This window comes from Rosa chinensis, chromosome 7 (genome assembly GCF_002994745.2).
Source record: "Rosa chinensis cultivar Old Blush chromosome 7, RchiOBHm-V2, whole genome shotgun sequence".
In the NCBI taxonomy this organism is placed as follows: domain Eukaryota; kingdom Viridiplantae; phylum Streptophyta; class Magnoliopsida; order Rosales; family Rosaceae; genus Rosa; species Rosa chinensis.
Window position 1 is genome coordinate 36,478,179 of NC_037094.1, and position 16,159 is coordinate 36,494,337.

Consider the following 16,159-nt stretch of genomic DNA (forward strand, 5'->3'; position numbering starts at 1 on the left):
CAAAGGCAGCCCTGTGCAAATTGAATCTGTTGCATATATAACCTCTACATAATGAAAGTTTCCGCACTAAAACATGGAATCAGCGATTCCAACTTGGCACTGAAGCAATCATTAAATTTGAAGTATAAATATGATTATATGACAAACAATACACCTAAAAATTAAAGGATCTTGAAAATAATGCGGCTAGCCCCAGGCCGCCCAACACATTCTATAGGGACATCTGAAAATCCACTTCCTGATCTAGCATTACATTCTATTGTAGTCTCTACTATTTGTACACTTATATCGTTGACCATGGCCCCCGAAAATACAATGTCAATGTTAATTCTGTGCATCTTCCACGTTGTGATCGTTATCATTGTCACCGTCATAATATTCGTCATCACGCTGAATGTGCTTGTCTTGGGTATGCTCTGAGGAAACAATTCACAAAAATAGAGATCACATGTTGAGAGCAGATCAGCAGATTTCAAAAGCTAAATATACTACACTAGTGCTACTGCATCCATGTGAGTGCTAATTATTCGAAGAGAAATGTAACTCACGATGCACACGTTCATCAGGGTTCTGCTCATCTTCATCAAAATCTGGAATATAAAAATCAGGTGGAACCTGCAATAGACAAGGCATCGATTCAAGTCAACTCATGATATAGTACTATAAGGAGGTCATTTAACGTGTACCTCTCTAGTTGTCAAGACTCGTTACTGGGGGTGAGCTTAAGCTAGACTAATCTACGGCTATATTTCGGGTGGTGGTGAACTAGACACAAGTTCTTTCATCTGCTTGTTCCCCAACACAATGCAAACCATTTATTTCTCTAACTAAAGAAGAGAGAGCAAGTAACGACAATGAGAGAGCGATAAGCGAGAGAGCGAGGAAGATGAGCGCTCCTGATGGAGAGAGGAACCAAGAGAGAAAGGAGCGAAAAAAAGTTCTGAGCTATGGATCCCCTTCTCAGCCTACTTGGTGTGGGCAACCTAGTGAGACTGTTTTAAAAAGAAATGGTCCTAGTTAGTACCATTTATTGTTGTACCAGGTCATACCAAACATAACCCAAACTCATTTGTAATTCCTATTTAATACAGTAACAGCTAACACTCTGTACCAAAGGGTCCCTAATAGTTCTGTTAGAACTGGAAGCACCCACATGCTTAATCCTACACCGATTAAAAGCTTTTTTGAACTAGCTATAAAAACCCTCAAATAAAGTCTCTTTAGTGACTTTTCAGGATTTCACGTTGATGTGCCAAATGCGTCCTTATATAAATGACTACTCTCTTAAGTTTGATGTCCTGAACAATTAATAAAAATGCCTACCCTGTAAAGCCCATCATCGATCTTGGGATATCCAAATCAACACATTTAACCGACCTTATAGTTTGGTCTCTCGTGCGAGCATAACCACTAAAAACTTCAACTTGTTCTGCTCTTGCTGCACTAGGAATGAGTGATCCATAGTACATCAGAGCATAAATTTTTCTTGGATTTCAGATTATAAATTGACAAGCCGCGAGGTGAGAGGATTGACGTGCAAGTATGAAAATTGATTAGGTGGATTTAATATTATTCAAATAAAAACTATAGTGTCAGAGCATTGACTACAAGACATGCTAGATATTTGGATAATTGATTGCTTTGGCATCTACTTGGTTACTTACCTCTTGCAATTGTACACTAGGAGCATGTTGGATGCAACGAAGATTTTCCAAGACTTGCATTTTAATTGTGCTGAGATATGATTTACTATTTAGGTTTTCCTGCACATCCACAGAAAAAAAAGAAGGAATTATTAACAACGAATACAGTACATTTAGTATCTGCCTACTAAATTGGGGAGCTGATTTTGGCACTCCACTTTACCAATTGCACGGCACTTTTAACCACAGAAGTGAAGTGCAAGTCGTAAAATATATGGCAAAGTGGAGTGCCAGAATCACCACCCTTAAATTGACCCATAAACATCCATCAAATCAATTTTACTAAAGTGAATTGCACAGTTACATAAACTTTAACACATTACATACTATATGGCCATTTGGAATCCTCAACGAGAACTCTGGTGAAAAATACTTAATATACTCATTTTCTGGGATCTCTGCAAGAAAGAAGGCAGTAGAGGTAAATTATATATTCATATTCAGACGAGAATTAAAGTGAAGAGGATTCCGACATCTGTATGAAAAGGGCCAGGCAAACTTGGAGCAACACATGACTATTTAACTAAACTAATTATTTTATCAGTCAAGTGATGTGAAAAGTATGCTTGCAAAAGCAACGTTAACATTTGAGTATATGCACACAAACCAGGACCTCATAGGTCATTGAACCCTTCAATGCCATGACATTTTAAAACAAGGTCATATAAAGATGCATAACAATCCCAAGCAACTTAAAATATCATGCACAATCCAGATTAGAGCAGCTAAAATATAAATCTGGAGACAGCAAACACTATTTTATTTATAAGGTACTGAATCTTGAAATGTCACTGATCTATTTCAATACAATCCTAATATCAAGATGTGCAGCTGAATGCCATGTCACATTCTGATAACCTTCTCGTAAGTAAGTGAATTTAAATATGATAATAGGAGAAACAAGCTCAGCAAAAATTATCCACTGGGATGATTTCAAAATACATTATAATTTCAGAAGTATGAATGTTTTCTTAAATGTTGGACTGGGAATTATATAAATATTACGAGGTACAGGGAGTGAATAAAATGCTTTTATTTATTTCCTGGTGTTTATCAATATTACGAGGTAAAGGGAGTGTATAAAATGCTTTTATTTATTTCCTGGTGTTTATGATATATAAACCAGAACATTGCAAATAACAATCCACTCATAGAAAGTAAACTACACCCAGCATTATCATGACCGTCATATGTAACTCTTTTGGGTAACCCGGAAAGGACAAGGGAATAAATTTAGAACCTATCCAAAAAGCAATGTCCACAATACACATGGTTTATCTTACCAAGATTATACATGTTTTTTTACCTCATCTTCATATTGTCATTCTGTTGCTTTTAAGAAAAGGAGAACAAAAAAAAAAAAAAAATCACAGGAAACTAGCAACAATGTAGTGCAATTGATTGTACAAAAATCATTTGCTATACCATTGGGAAGATCTGAATCCAGAAGAACTCCAGTTTCAACAGTCCAACACCGAGCAACATTCTCTTTTGTGTATCCACCACCTCCTGTGACCTGCAGGCAGAAGATATATTCTTGGTATGCCAGATGTATAACATTGAGAATCTGGTAAGACTTGCTCAAATGAGAAACATACCAGTAAGGGTATATTGAACTTCTTCACGAACCTAACACATTCAGCATGACCTGTAAAAAAGCAATAAAGAGGTACCACATAATAAATTTACCATAAAATGAGCAACAACCAAATTGTAACTATCTTTAGACCATGCTGTAGTAATTTTAAATTAATAATGATAAACTTTAAAATTAGAAAACAATGGAATCCTTTTTAGTTGACAATATTCTATGGAAGAGGAGAAAAAAAAATGCTTCAATTACAATAAGACATGCACCATCAATGGAGAGATTGAAGCAGCCCAAGCGGTCTCCAGCAAGCGAATCTGCCCCACATTGGAGAACTATTGCACCTGGTTGATAAGTTTCAATAACCTTGGAAATAATCTACAAAATTTAAATTTGCAAGAAAAGTCATACACTTGATACCAGCAAGCCAAAACTCAACAGAAATTTCTAATTTTCTGACAGAACTTACAGTCTTGAAAAGTCTGGTGAAGCTAGTATCATCTATTCCATTCTTTAGTGGAACATTGATGGCATAAAACTTGCCTTCCCTTTCTCCTATTTCCTTCAAAACAGAATAACATTACTGAATACAATCACAAATTTCAAATTTATAAAGACTAGCAGTGGAAGATGCAACATAATATACACAAGTCAAGTTTTAAAACGTATATACTATCATGCCAGATCAATGGACCACTGATGCAAGTGTGCTTGTGTGTGTGTGTGTAAAAAGTGCTTGCCTGAGCATTAAAGGACTTCCATGTGACTAAGTAAGCATCCACTAAGACCAACACTAATAGAAACTAAATCGTGCAGTACCTATAATAAATAATAATAATAAATATTTAAAAAAAAAAAAATTCACCATTGCAGATACTAGGTAAACAAACAAAAGGGTGTGAAAAGTTACCTTAACATCACCTGTTCCTGGAAAAAACAGATCCCCAAACTTGTGAAAACTAACAGTCATTACCCTGTCCAAGTCAAACTTCACCAATTGTAAAAGAGGTCAACAAATCAAAAAACCAACATACAGTTCTGTAATAGAAAATTATTTTAAAAAGGAAAAATTGTTATTAACACACCCCAAGGGTTAATTAATACACCCTTTTTGATCCTTGTATTCCTTCAATTTGGGTTTATTTAATAAATTGTTCATAAGAACCTCAATGCAAGAATTGCAAGCATATATATATGATAACATTTTCCTTAGGGTTAGCCCAAGTGGTGAGGGAGAGTAGGGAATTGGGTTTAGGATTAGGCTAGATCAGGGGTTCAATACAAAAACAAAAAAAATAGTCAAACTGAAAGAATAGAAAAGTTGAAAGAATTTGGGTGTGTTGAGAACAAACCCAAATCATTACTTTTGGAAAAAAAAAAAAAAAAAATTTGGCTTTACCAAAATTTTCCTGGAAGTTGGATTGGCAACAAGCAAAGGTATATAGAATATACTTTTATTGAAGTAAGGAACAGATAGATAGGGCATAGAAAGAAGCATATCCCAAGTCTCAAGAAAGATTCCAATGACGGTGAGTGGTATTCATTCATATATGCAGTTATAATCAGCATGGCCCTTGTCTAATTATGGCTTGGAATCACATTATGTTTCTTAATAGAGAACTTGCTGAGTGATTAAAAATGTAAGGGTTCACTGCCTATCAATTCCTAGCTACTATATGCATCAAAAGTGTATTCAAACTTTTAATGTTCATCCAATTATAGTAGATTAGCACACACCACATACAAAGTTTATTATCTTAACCAACAAATCTAATTCACGCTACCAACACCCTTTCCGTTGTAGTTTTAGTATTATAGATGCAACAATTGCAAGTTCAGAATTGTCTGGTTAAAGTCTTACACCTTTTGATTATATCAATACAGTGGAATATTGGTTATCTAGTATTACGTCTGCAAATTTGAGCTATATTTGCTCATAATAAGGTAGAATAGATTTTTCATTATAATAAATTCAGTGTCATTCAGTGATAGAACTCAACCAAATTCATAATAGGCAGGCTTTTTACCTATCAGTAAAATAAAAGGCTTCCTCTACTCCATCACCATGATGCACATCTATGTCAATGTATAATACTCGGGCATGATGTTTTAGAAGCTCCAAGATACCCAAGACCAAGTCATTGATGTAACAAAATCCAGATGCCCCACACTTTTTCGCATGGTGTAGTCCACCAGCCCAGTTTATAGCAATGTCACAGAGCTTATTGTTCAACCTACGTGCAGCATCTATATTGAGATTTCAATCAGTATGGTAGTCACAACTGACAATTACAAACATATAATTTAAATTACCTATTGTGCCACCAGCATAAATTTGACAGAATTCAAACAAGTTATCGAATACAGGGCAATCTTCTCCGAGATTATCTACACAGAAAAGAGAAAAAAACATAAGAATCAGCAAACCAACAACACAATGGGAAGAGATGCCGGGCACTTTGGTCAAATTAGATACAGGTTTCAATTGCTCATGTGGAAAGCTATAAAATATCACTCAAATAGAAGAATAAAGTGAAAAATCAGTGTCGTAGAGCATATCAGAGTTTTAGTGCAGACAGAAATATAGGTCTAACAACCATTTAGAATTCATGGTTCCAAGAACCTAACTTGGCAGTCAATATGCGTCCTCTTTCTTTTGATTCCTATCTAATCCAGTTCTGCAACAACTACTAGCTTAAATTTAACTACGTAACACCCACACAATTGACTTACTGATACTTCATTTTTCTTTTGGTTCACATTTAATTGAATTAAAACATTAACTCAAAGAAAAGCAATAAAGCATTAAAAAAAAATTAAAAGGATTAACAAGAATTGGATTATTCTAGTTCAGTGACTACTGCCTAGTGAAATTGACTATGGCAGTAATCAGATGGAGGGTCAAAGGTCATCCTAAAATTCTCTAGCCCAGTTTAACATGGCAACTGCAGATCAGGGAACAATAGTATCTCCTTATTCAAGTTTCCTATAACACATGTCCCAACATGGCCTCACTAACTTTCTGTTGGTCAAGCTCATAACAAGAACAATCAGGCCATACATCATAGCAGAAGGAACAATAAATGCATAACAGCGTCAGCAAAAACCATACATCTTGCCAATTCAATGGAGAACAAATGCTGCTTGTCAGGGGTAATCCGGTGGAGAAACTCAACATAGTCAGCGGAATGGAATTGCGCAAGCTCCACCGGATATGCCTTGTGGGGCCGCTAAGAACAATCAACAAGGCCATCAAAATTTAATCCAAACCTCGAGAATCCAAATAGAAGCAGAGTTAGCAGTATTATGACAAAAATTAGATAACTGACATAAATTTCCATCTTCTTGTGGAGATCATATGAGAGGACAAGGTGATGGGTCATACATAGCCGGTGTGGCTTCATAGGATGGTTGGGCCCGAAGTAGACGCTGCCCACATCCCCTGCAAAACCCAATTTTGTTTTCAATTTCTGTAATCGAAAACACCAAAAGACATAAAAAGCAACAATCGACTGAGATGTGTACCGTCATAGAAGTAGGAGATTCTATCCTTTGAGCGCATATTTGCAGAAACCAGAAGAGCAAAAATGCCGGGTTTCAGAGCTCCCCAAAACCCTAAAAATTGAATTTGGTCGTCTTCTTCTTAATGCATCTATCCATCTATCTATCTGCATAAAACAAACAAATGAATTCAATAGAGATGTTTATATATGCTGCAAATGGCATAAGCAGATGACTTTCAAGAATCAGAGCAGAGATTGCAAAGTTGAAATAGAGAAAGGGAAAAACCTTGAAGCTTATGGGCGCCCCTTGAAGCTTCGAGAAACAGAAAGCCAAGAAGCCACAGAAAGCCAAGAAGCCTCTTGGTTCTTTGAATCTCTTTCTCTGATTTTCTCACCCTCGGCTGCGATTTTATTATCTCTTTGACTTTATGTATTTTCGATATACAATCGGTGTTGAACTTTAGTTTTATTTTGGTTCCATTTCAAATTCTAGGCCTCAATTTTTTGTTTTTGTTCTTTATTCCAGTTCAATTGTGTTGTAAATAATCTTATATACGATTGAATTTTTATCATTGATGGATTCTGAAATTATCGTGATCTAACAAACTGATACCTGAATTTTAAAAACAACGATCAATTGGGTAACTGTTCAAGTAAACTCACAGTCCAAACTCTAGATTACTTGTGCATGTTGTAATAAGGTTTATGTTAGAGATATTCTCGAAGATATTTGTAGATATTCAATCATTATACGATTATATATGTTTGGGGTAATTCCCGTTTGCCCAAAATTCTTAGGTATTGTTCCCAAATGCACCAAACCTTCCGTATCTTACTATTTGCTTAGGAAAAGACTAAAAAGGGTTTGTTCCTATGCTATTTTGAATTTTTAGAGCTTTTGCCTCCCTTAGAGACACTATTAAAAACAAAGACGAAAACAAAACTAGCCTTCAACATGCCTAATTTTCTCCTAACGGCTTCCTGCCTAACGGATACTTTAACAGGCGGAATCACTGCTGCTTGTTTCAATCTTAGTTTTAAAACTGGTTTCGTCTGTTTAGCAAAAACTTTTCAATTTTCAAAAGGCAAATAGGAAATGGATGGTGATGTTTGTGGATGGTATGCAGGAATGAGAAATAACTATAGATAGAACAAAGACGTAAAATAGAAGTTTAATAAAGGTTTTTGACAAACCGGGTGGGTATCTCTTATTTATTCAACAGTAATACATGCTAATAATTCAGAGCCTCATTCTTAGGTAAACAGCAAAAACTGTTTAGCTAGCCATAAGGATGAGATCAGATACTTACTTGTAATGAAAACACACTATTGCTGAATGAGAAACACACTGCTACTATGGCTGTCGTACTTCTTGAGTGAAGACTCTTCTCTCAATTTTCTGATGCCTTACAAATGGAACTTAACGCTCTATATATAGAGAGCGGAACTCAAACTAGAATTCAAAACATAAAAATGTACAGGACAGCTCCGTGAACAACTTTTGCTTTTCTAAGTGCTCCTGCTGTTTTTCACCCGTGATGCTACATGTTTTCGTCTGTTTCTGAATGATAGCCAAAGACAAAGGAGCTGTTGTCCGCCTGGGCCATTCTAACAGTGGTAGCATTGTCTTCTACGTCAGTATCAACATACATCTTATAGTGGTTGTCAATTTCAAGCTTTTCCACCCACCGCATGCATGCCATAGTTGAATCTATCTCTTTTCTGGTGAGAGATAGGAATAGGTCACTGCTGACTACGTCAGGATGATCGTAAGCAGTGATTATTATTTTTTCTCCTGCTGCCAGGAAGGTGTTGCTGATGTCTTCAGAGATGATCTTTTTTATGTATTCCAGAGCCATGGCTTTCATCCAAGGAATGCTTGAATTTGGCTGGCCATTGTATGCTACACAGGCTGGTTGAAGATATTGTCTTTGAATAATTCGCACATAATGGTATGGAGGAATATATTCAACTTCTCCGTTTGCCTTCTGACTCCATTCTGGGGGAGTAGATCTGAACTTCAGCCGAAGTGTACAGTCATTTTTCCGGATGTTCTTGACTGTGTTGACAATAATAGGTGGCAAACCCTTTAGATCATCATTAGTTTTAGTCCACAGATTATGGACAAAACCATTTTCAACAAGCCAAAGCTTGTGTTCTTGAGGATGTTCACTCTGAACATTTACCAAGTATCTTCCAACGTATGGTCCAGCAACAATGAAGAGTGTTGGAGGAACTAGGTCTTCTGAATTGTGCCTTCCTATCAGATTGTGGAATTCATGCCACTCTGATTCATTAAGTGCCATGATAGGGACTTTAGCACTTTCTGGACTTTCGAGGAAGGAAATTTTTTCTTTTCTTACAGCACTCTGCTGCATATGGATTTCTTCAGTTTGTGGTCTAGCATTCTCATAAAGTTCTTCAGCTAAGGCAAAGAGAGCTGGGAACATTAGACCACTGCTTCTTTCTTGAAAGGCAAATAAAAGATTATCCAGGATTGCCTTCTGGTGATAAGCTAGTCTCCTGCCAGTTCTGAACACAGGAGTATCAAAAGTTCTTAATTCATAATTAAAAACATTTATAACTCCACTAGGAGTTGGTCTGCTTTTTGGCAAAGCAGCAGCCATCAACGGTCTTGACGAGCCTTTACCGTCTGCCGTTTGAGACGGGCTAGCCAATCCTTTACCCTGGGATTGATCAGTTGAGGCCAAGCTTTTTGAGCTTAGCAGAAACCTTTTAAGGATTTTTTCTTTGGTTTCTTTTGGATCTTCTTCAGGTTCTTGTTCTTTCCCAGGCCTTTTACTTCTGGGATTACGACCTTCGTCGTCTTCTCTTTGGCTGAACATTGCCAATTCTCTGGTCAATGCGTCTGGGAGATAGTTCTTGTTTCCTGCAATTAATTCAACAGTATAATCATATTGGTTAAGAAATAATTGCCAATTTGCTAATCTTCCTCTGTCAGCAGCTTTATCAAGTTTAAAATTTTTAAAATTCTTTACTCTGGCACAATCGGTGCGAACAGTAAAGGGTTTTCCAAGAAAAGCTGGAGAATTTAAAATCGTTTTCTTGACAGCTAAGATTTCTTTTTCCCCTGTGGGATAATTCAGTTCTGCAGGGCTGAACTTGCCGCTACAAAATTTGCAAATTTTTTCAATGTTGGTTCCAGGCGCTTTCGCCAAAACAACACCAGACCAGTAATTATCACTCGCATCAGTTTGGAGGATAATCTCATCATTCTCTTCTGGTTGTTGGAGAGGAGGGAGGTTTTTGCAGAGATTTTTTATCTGCTTCACGATCTTTTCATCATCTTCTGTGAAGTTCCATTTTCGTTTGGAGCTTGTCTTGGGAGATAACATTGCTGTTAATCCTGAGATTTTAGGGATGAAATCTCTCCCATAATTTATGACACCAAGGAATCTCTCTAGACTCTTAGCATCAGGAATTCTGTCTGGGAACTTCCAGATCTTTTCAAGAATATGAGGTTGGAGTTTTATTACTCCATTCTTGATGTTTATTCCTAGGAAATCTACCTCATCAAGGATAAAGAAGATTTTCTTTTCTCCTAGGATAATTCCATGCTGAACTATCAGCTTTGTTACCTCATGGAGGTGTTTCATGTGTTCTTCTCTGTTTTTGGAGAAGACCAGGATGTCATCTATATAGACGACGCAGAACTCCGATACATGCTTGAAGATGTTGTCCATCTTTCTTTGGAAGATTGAGGGAGCTTGCTTTAGACCAAAAGGCATTACCAGCCACTCGTAATGACCTTGTGGTGTTCCAAATGCAGTGAGAGGGATACTCTCTGGATGCATCTTGACCTGCCAGAAACCCGACTTTGCATCGAATTTCGAAAAGACTTTAGCTCCTCTGAGCTGGTTGATTAGGACTCTGACTTGAGCGATCTGATATCCGTCTTTGACAGTCTTCTTATTGACATCTCTGTAGTCAATAACCATTCTAGCTTTTCCTCGTAGATTTTCTGCATGATTTCTCACATAGAATGCTGGAGCATGATGAGGGCTAGTGGAATGTTGAATTAATCTCTTTTTCAAGAGATCTTCAATATCACTTCTGAATTCCTTTTGATCTTCCTCTTTATACTGAGGAATGGCTTTGACATGGCAGATAGCGTTCATGTCATGCAATCTTAATTCACAGACCACTGGGTCTTTTTCCCAAAACTTCTGAGGATTTGTATCTACATTCTGCTCGAGTAGTTTCTTGATTTTGTCAAGAGTGGGAGTTTGTTGAGACTCAAGCTTGTTCTGAAAGTGCTTGAGGTTATGCTCGAGGATGAAACTAGCTTCTTCGTCTTCACTAGTTTCTTCTTTTTCTTCTTCTGAAGATTCTTCAACAAGCAGTTCTTCTTGTTGTTTAATTTGGAGTATAGGCTCAAATTTGGGTTTGTATGGGGTAAGATCACCACTATTCTGTTGCGATCTCTGATAGTGCACCGTAAAACCGGGACCTACCACACTGAATGCATGTGTGAGCCGGTCTGCCCAGAACACCCGTTCTCCTTTTCTGAAGCCTATCGCTTCTTCATCCTGAATGAAACGTTGTTGGAGAATAAAATCATTTCCCAACAAGAAATCAGAGCCTTGGCCTTCAGATTGCCAAACATTCTGGATGATAAATGTTCCTCCACCAATGGTGATATGAACATTTTTTGCTACTTTTTTCATGGTGAGATGGCTTCCATCAAATGTAACCCCAGTAGCTGATTTTTTCTTATCTTCTTTCCAGAGTTCATCTGGAATTGCAAATCTCTTTGCAACAGTAAATCCTGATCCATTATCTACAAAGGCATGTAGATGATATTTTTTATGATCAGGGAATTTTAGTCCAATCTCTATGTAGTTGCTGTATTTACTTGTAGAGACGACTTTTGACTGATGAAGCTCATTTTCTTGAGCTTGTTCCGTTGGAATGAATGGTTTACATTCTTCTTTCGGAACATTTTCCTGAGTAGATGACTTATCAATATCATCCCAATCTGTAGGAATTATCTCTTGGTTGTCCGAATTTTTGAACCAGGATGGAGGATCATATCTGACTTTATAATCAAACTTGCCAGATGGTTGGCCAAGTAGATCCCATGTGTCAGTAGTCTCCTGTCTTTCCAAGAGATGAACTGTTTCTGGTGGTTTTACCAGTTCAACATTTTCTGGTATTTCAACCAGTTCAATATCCTCATCGATTTTTTCTTCATCGATGGTTTCTTCCTTTTTCAAGGAAGAAGGTTGTTCCATGGTTTCCTGGAACAGAGTTTCTACTTCTTTTGCCTTTTGTTCGGCAAAATACTCTTCATATTCTTGTTCAACCAGCTGGCTGACAAGACCATTCTTGGTTTTTCTTCTTGCTTCAGCTATGAAGCATTCTTTATGATAAGTCTTCTTAGACTCTTCACAGAACATAGGAAGACCATTCTTTTCGTGACAGAAGCAGTAGTCACAAACGAATGAACCAGGGTTCACCTGATAGGAAGACATGAAGGATTCTGTCTTGCTTTCTTCCCAGTTTTTGATTTTCAAAACATTCATTTGTCTGGATTCGAAGTACTCTACTTCAGAATCATTCTCAGACTCTGCTGATGAAGTTTCTTCTTCAGACTCGTCAGACCAGGCAGAATAGACTGACCTGCTATCTTCTTCATCATCAGAATAGGCTATTTCGTAGCCTTTCATATTTGCTACTTCTACTATTTGCTCATATTCTTCAAAGAGAGCTTTAGTAGATCTTTTACCCTTTTCTGGACATTCATTTGCATAGTGTCCTTCGGCTTTGCACAACCAACATCTGCAAGCTTTCTTGCTAGGTTGTTTATGCTGAGAAGAATTCTTCTTTTTCTTGAAGAATTTCTTTTCTGGACCTTCTTTTTGTTGCTTCTGGTAATTGGAACTTTTCTTGAACTTCCACTTCTTCTTCTGATTACTCTTTTTGAATTTTTTAGAGTAATATCTTTCTTTTTTCTTTTTCCTGTGGAAATTGGATTCATGACATCCCCAGTTTGTGGGCATATCAAGTATTCCATAGCAGAAATTTTCAACTCCTTTGAGTTGTTTTTTGGCCATCTTAGCTCTAAGATTGGCTTTGCATTGCTCCTTCAGTAGTTGCCGGATTCTGTCGGCAATTCCTCCAACTGAAAATCTTTCAATTGGTTTTTCAGCTATGCTTTCTCTCACAGCTGTTCTCCATGGTTCAGGGAGCTTTCTGTGCAACAGGTTGACTAGATCAGTATTCTCTAGTTCGCCAATAGTACAGTAATATTCCTGAAACTCATTCAGGTATTCTTCAAAATATCTCATGTCACAGATTTTGAGAGCATAGATATTTGATTTCGCCGTTTCTTTAGCTTTATCACTCAGATTTGAGAGATCTCCACAGAACTGATCGTACAGGGGTACTGCAAAATCATACGGAGATTTTGAATTTTTTATCTCTTCAAGCCAGTCTCTTCCTCTGGCAGTTTCTTTGAAAGATAGGTAATACTTTTTTGCTACTCCAGTGAGAGTAGTTTCATAGTACACCTGCAAATCTGGTGCTTCAAATTTTCCAAGGGTGAGTGCAGAAGCCATCATCAGGCTGTCTACCCATTGGTCAATAGTTTTTCTTTTGTCTAGACTCTTGTCTAGATTCAACCAGATTCCGTAGTTTGTGATAGGAACTCTGGGCAGATTGTCTTCTGGGACAAATCTTTGAGAATTTCTTTCTCCTTTTTTACCCGTGGGGGCTTTTTGGAATGGGAGTTTTGTTTCCCTTGTTTCTTTTTTGATGAAAGTTCTGGAGCTTTCTCCATCTTCCATTTCAATATCTTGATAAGGAAAGACTTTTCTTGTCTTTCTGAATTTGAATTCTTTCATTTCTTCGATTAGTTTTTCTAATCGTTCAGGATTTTCACAATTCTCAGCTTCTTCATAAAGATCATAGAGTCTTTTGGCTCTAAACATATGGACTGGTCTGTTTAGATCAGCTTCCAGATCTTCTTCTGATATCGGCTCTTCTATAGTGGGTTTTGTACCACTGATACTTGCTTCTCTGGTGCTGTAGCTTCTTCTCAGAAGATTGTTGTTTATCCTGAGGTTCTCAGGACAGACATCACTTTTTCTGTGATTGTCGAAGTTGAGGCTGATTTCTCCAGTTCTTCTACTCTCGTAGATTTTTGCTTTCGCTCTTTCCGGTTGCTTTTTTGGACCGGATAGTTTCCATTCAAGAGGAAATGTTACTTCATTCCAAGTAACTTTGTGGATCTGCTGTGAATGGTTCTTCTGATTGGTGAGGAATCCAGTAGTAAGACCTGGGATATTTGTAATCCGTGTCTTAGGGGCTACTGTAGTACTCATCAATTTATAGTATATCCTGTATACTATTGCTAGTTCTTGCATATCTTCTTTCATGGATATGCCATCTGTCTTGACTCTTAGTCTGAGACAATGAGCTGCATCTTTCAAGCTGGTGGTGAAGTTGGGGAAGCAGTTGAAATATGCCACTTGATCACATAAAGATGCTTCGAGTGTTCCCAACAGACTAGCTTGGAAGTCTGTTAACCTGTTGTCCTGTAGCACACAGAGGACTGAACAGTTTATACCTTCTCGAGCAAGCAGATTTATGCCTACTTGGACTGCTCCAATATGCATAAATTGATATTTTTTTGCTTGTGCTCTGGCAACTTCTGCTAGAGTGATCAGTAGAAGATCAGTCTCTCCACCGGCGGTTGCTGGGGTTGTAATCTCCAGTAGTTTAAAATAATGGCTGTCCATTAGATCAAACTTTCCTCTTTTGTAGATTTGTTTGAAATCTAACTTTGGGATTGAGGAATTTTTTACTTCTTGTTCAATCTCATTGAACTCAAATTCTTCGGCATTTAGAAGTTGAACTCCTTTCTTTTTCCCAAAGATGCTTAACATCTTCATTTCTCTTTTTTCCGGGTTTTCATACCGGATACTAGTCTGACTAGTAGATGGTTCCAGAAAAATCATGTTTGGAACACGATTTGTGTCTGGTTTTTCTAATGGTTTGAATCCATTAGTCTTCTTTTTTACTGTAGGCAATTTCTTGTCCTTCAGTATAGAATCCAGCGTTTTTTGCTGTTCTTTGATTTTTCTACTAACACTTGTTAGTTTTTCTTCTTCCGTTTTTGGAAGCTCTTTGATATAATCCAGTTTGTTTTCCAATCTTTCCAATTGGTGGATTATAGCAGGAAATTTTTCTAGAGTCGACTGACATCTAGATATTTCTAGTAACAACTTCTGATATTTCTCATCAGAAGATTTCAGTAGAGAATTTATTTTCTCTAGTAACAATTCTGACATTGTCCCCATTAAGGAGGGGTTCTCCTTGAGCTATTTTACAAGCTCTGATACCAGTGATGTGCGGATCTAACCAATGCTCAAATAATCAAGAGGTTTTTGTTCCTCTTTCAGAACATCTAAGAGATTATCTATCTCTTCTTCTATTTGATAGATTCTAGTCTGTAGTCTATAGATAATATCCCAATAGTTAGGTGATTCTCTATCAAGATTATCTCTATAGGCTTTTAGTTTTCTCAATTTTTCTCTTTCCTTTTGCAGTTCTTTGCTTGTAATTTTGCAGATGGCTATTAATTCGAGTCTATCAACAATCGGAATTATGAATAGTAAAGTGTACTGTTTACCTTTAGGATAGAGGATGAATTCGTATCATGCTTCTGTTTAAAAATAAAAAATGGGCCCACCACGTTTCATCAAAAAAAAAAAAGAAAAACAGAACGTACTATTCAAAAGATATCTTAAAGGATATGATCGGGAGAGAAAAGGAAGAGTTGGGTGAGAAGGAATGAAAAGGACAGAAGTCTGGGTAGAGAGGAACAAAAATAGTTTAGTGGGGTTTTTGGGAAGTATTTTATCAGAAACCGGGTGTATGAGCATTATCCCTATATGTTTCTATGTACAACTCTACCTCTATGCTTGTAATCCTATGTATAAAGAGTCTCCTATTATCAATGAAAGCACAACAATTTCTCCCCCAAATATTGATTCTCCTAAACACGTTATCAGCACGAAGCTCTAACCCTGAAATCGTAATTTCTTAACCCTCAAATCCGAGCAACCACCACCGCACACCTTGAAGCCCCCAATCCCAGGAGCCCAGAACCGGCGGCGAAGTCACAGGAACCGGCCGGAAAAGTACCGAACCGGCTCCCAGAAGAGAACAAATATCCTTGCCCGGTTCGCAACCTTCCAGACTACCTTCTACCGTCAAATTTGGTTACAAACGGCGCCATAACTCCAGAATCCGAGAACCAAAAACATAACTCCCAGAACCGATCGGAAAGTTACAGGACCAGCCTGCAGAAGCGCTGCACATTCTTGAACAATCGAGAC

The 16,159-nt window shown here is 37.4% G+C and overlaps 1 protein-coding gene across 6 annotated transcripts; it reads right to left on the bottom strand.

Annotated features, from left to right (window-relative positions):
* Positions 1 to 108: 108 nt before the first annotated feature.
* Positions 109 to 7,331, bottom strand: LOC112179249 (histone deacetylase 9). Of its 6 annotated transcripts, XM_024317603.2 has the most exons (15): positions 7,081 to 7,327; positions 6,817 to 6,959; positions 6,621 to 6,733; positions 6,404 to 6,521; positions 5,605 to 5,679; positions 5,319 to 5,538; positions 4,202 to 4,265; positions 3,761 to 3,853; positions 3,561 to 3,669; positions 3,302 to 3,351; positions 3,129 to 3,219; positions 2,031 to 2,101; positions 1,665 to 1,763; positions 549 to 615; positions 109 to 416 (listed from the first exon to the last, which is right to left on the bottom strand). In XM_024317603.2, exons 2-15 carry the CDS (start codon positions 6,851 to 6,853, stop codon positions 325 to 327), a joined length of 1,299 nt encoding a protein of 432 aa, XP_024173371.1. In that variant the 5' UTR covers positions 6,854 to 6,959; positions 7,081 to 7,327; the 3' UTR covers positions 109 to 324. The 6 variants fall into 6 exon arrangements, with proteins under 6 accessions (XP_024173371.1, XP_040366983.1, XP_040366985.1 ...); XM_040511049.1 differs by lacking the exon at positions 7,081 to 7,327 and having other exon boundaries at positions 6,817 to 7,039; XM_040511050.1 differs by lacking the exons at positions 109 to 416; positions 549 to 615 and adding an exon at positions 1,195 to 1,438 and having other exon boundaries at positions 7,081 to 7,331.
* Between the last annotated feature and the right edge of the window lie 8,828 nt (positions 7,332 to 16,159).

Coding starts and splice junctions, on each gene's coding strand:
- LOC112179249 (XM_024317603.2), bottom strand. CDS start 6,853: ATGCGCTCAAAGGATAGAATCTCCTACTTCTATGACG. Junction 3,854..4,201: donor CAGGAACAGGTGATGTTAAG/GTAACTTTTCAC, acceptor TCTGTTTTGAAG/GAAATAGGAGAAAGGGAAGG. Junction 3,220..3,301: donor AGTTCAATATACCCTTACTG/GTATGTTTCTCA, acceptor TTCTGCCTGCAG/GTCACAGGAGGTGGTGGATA.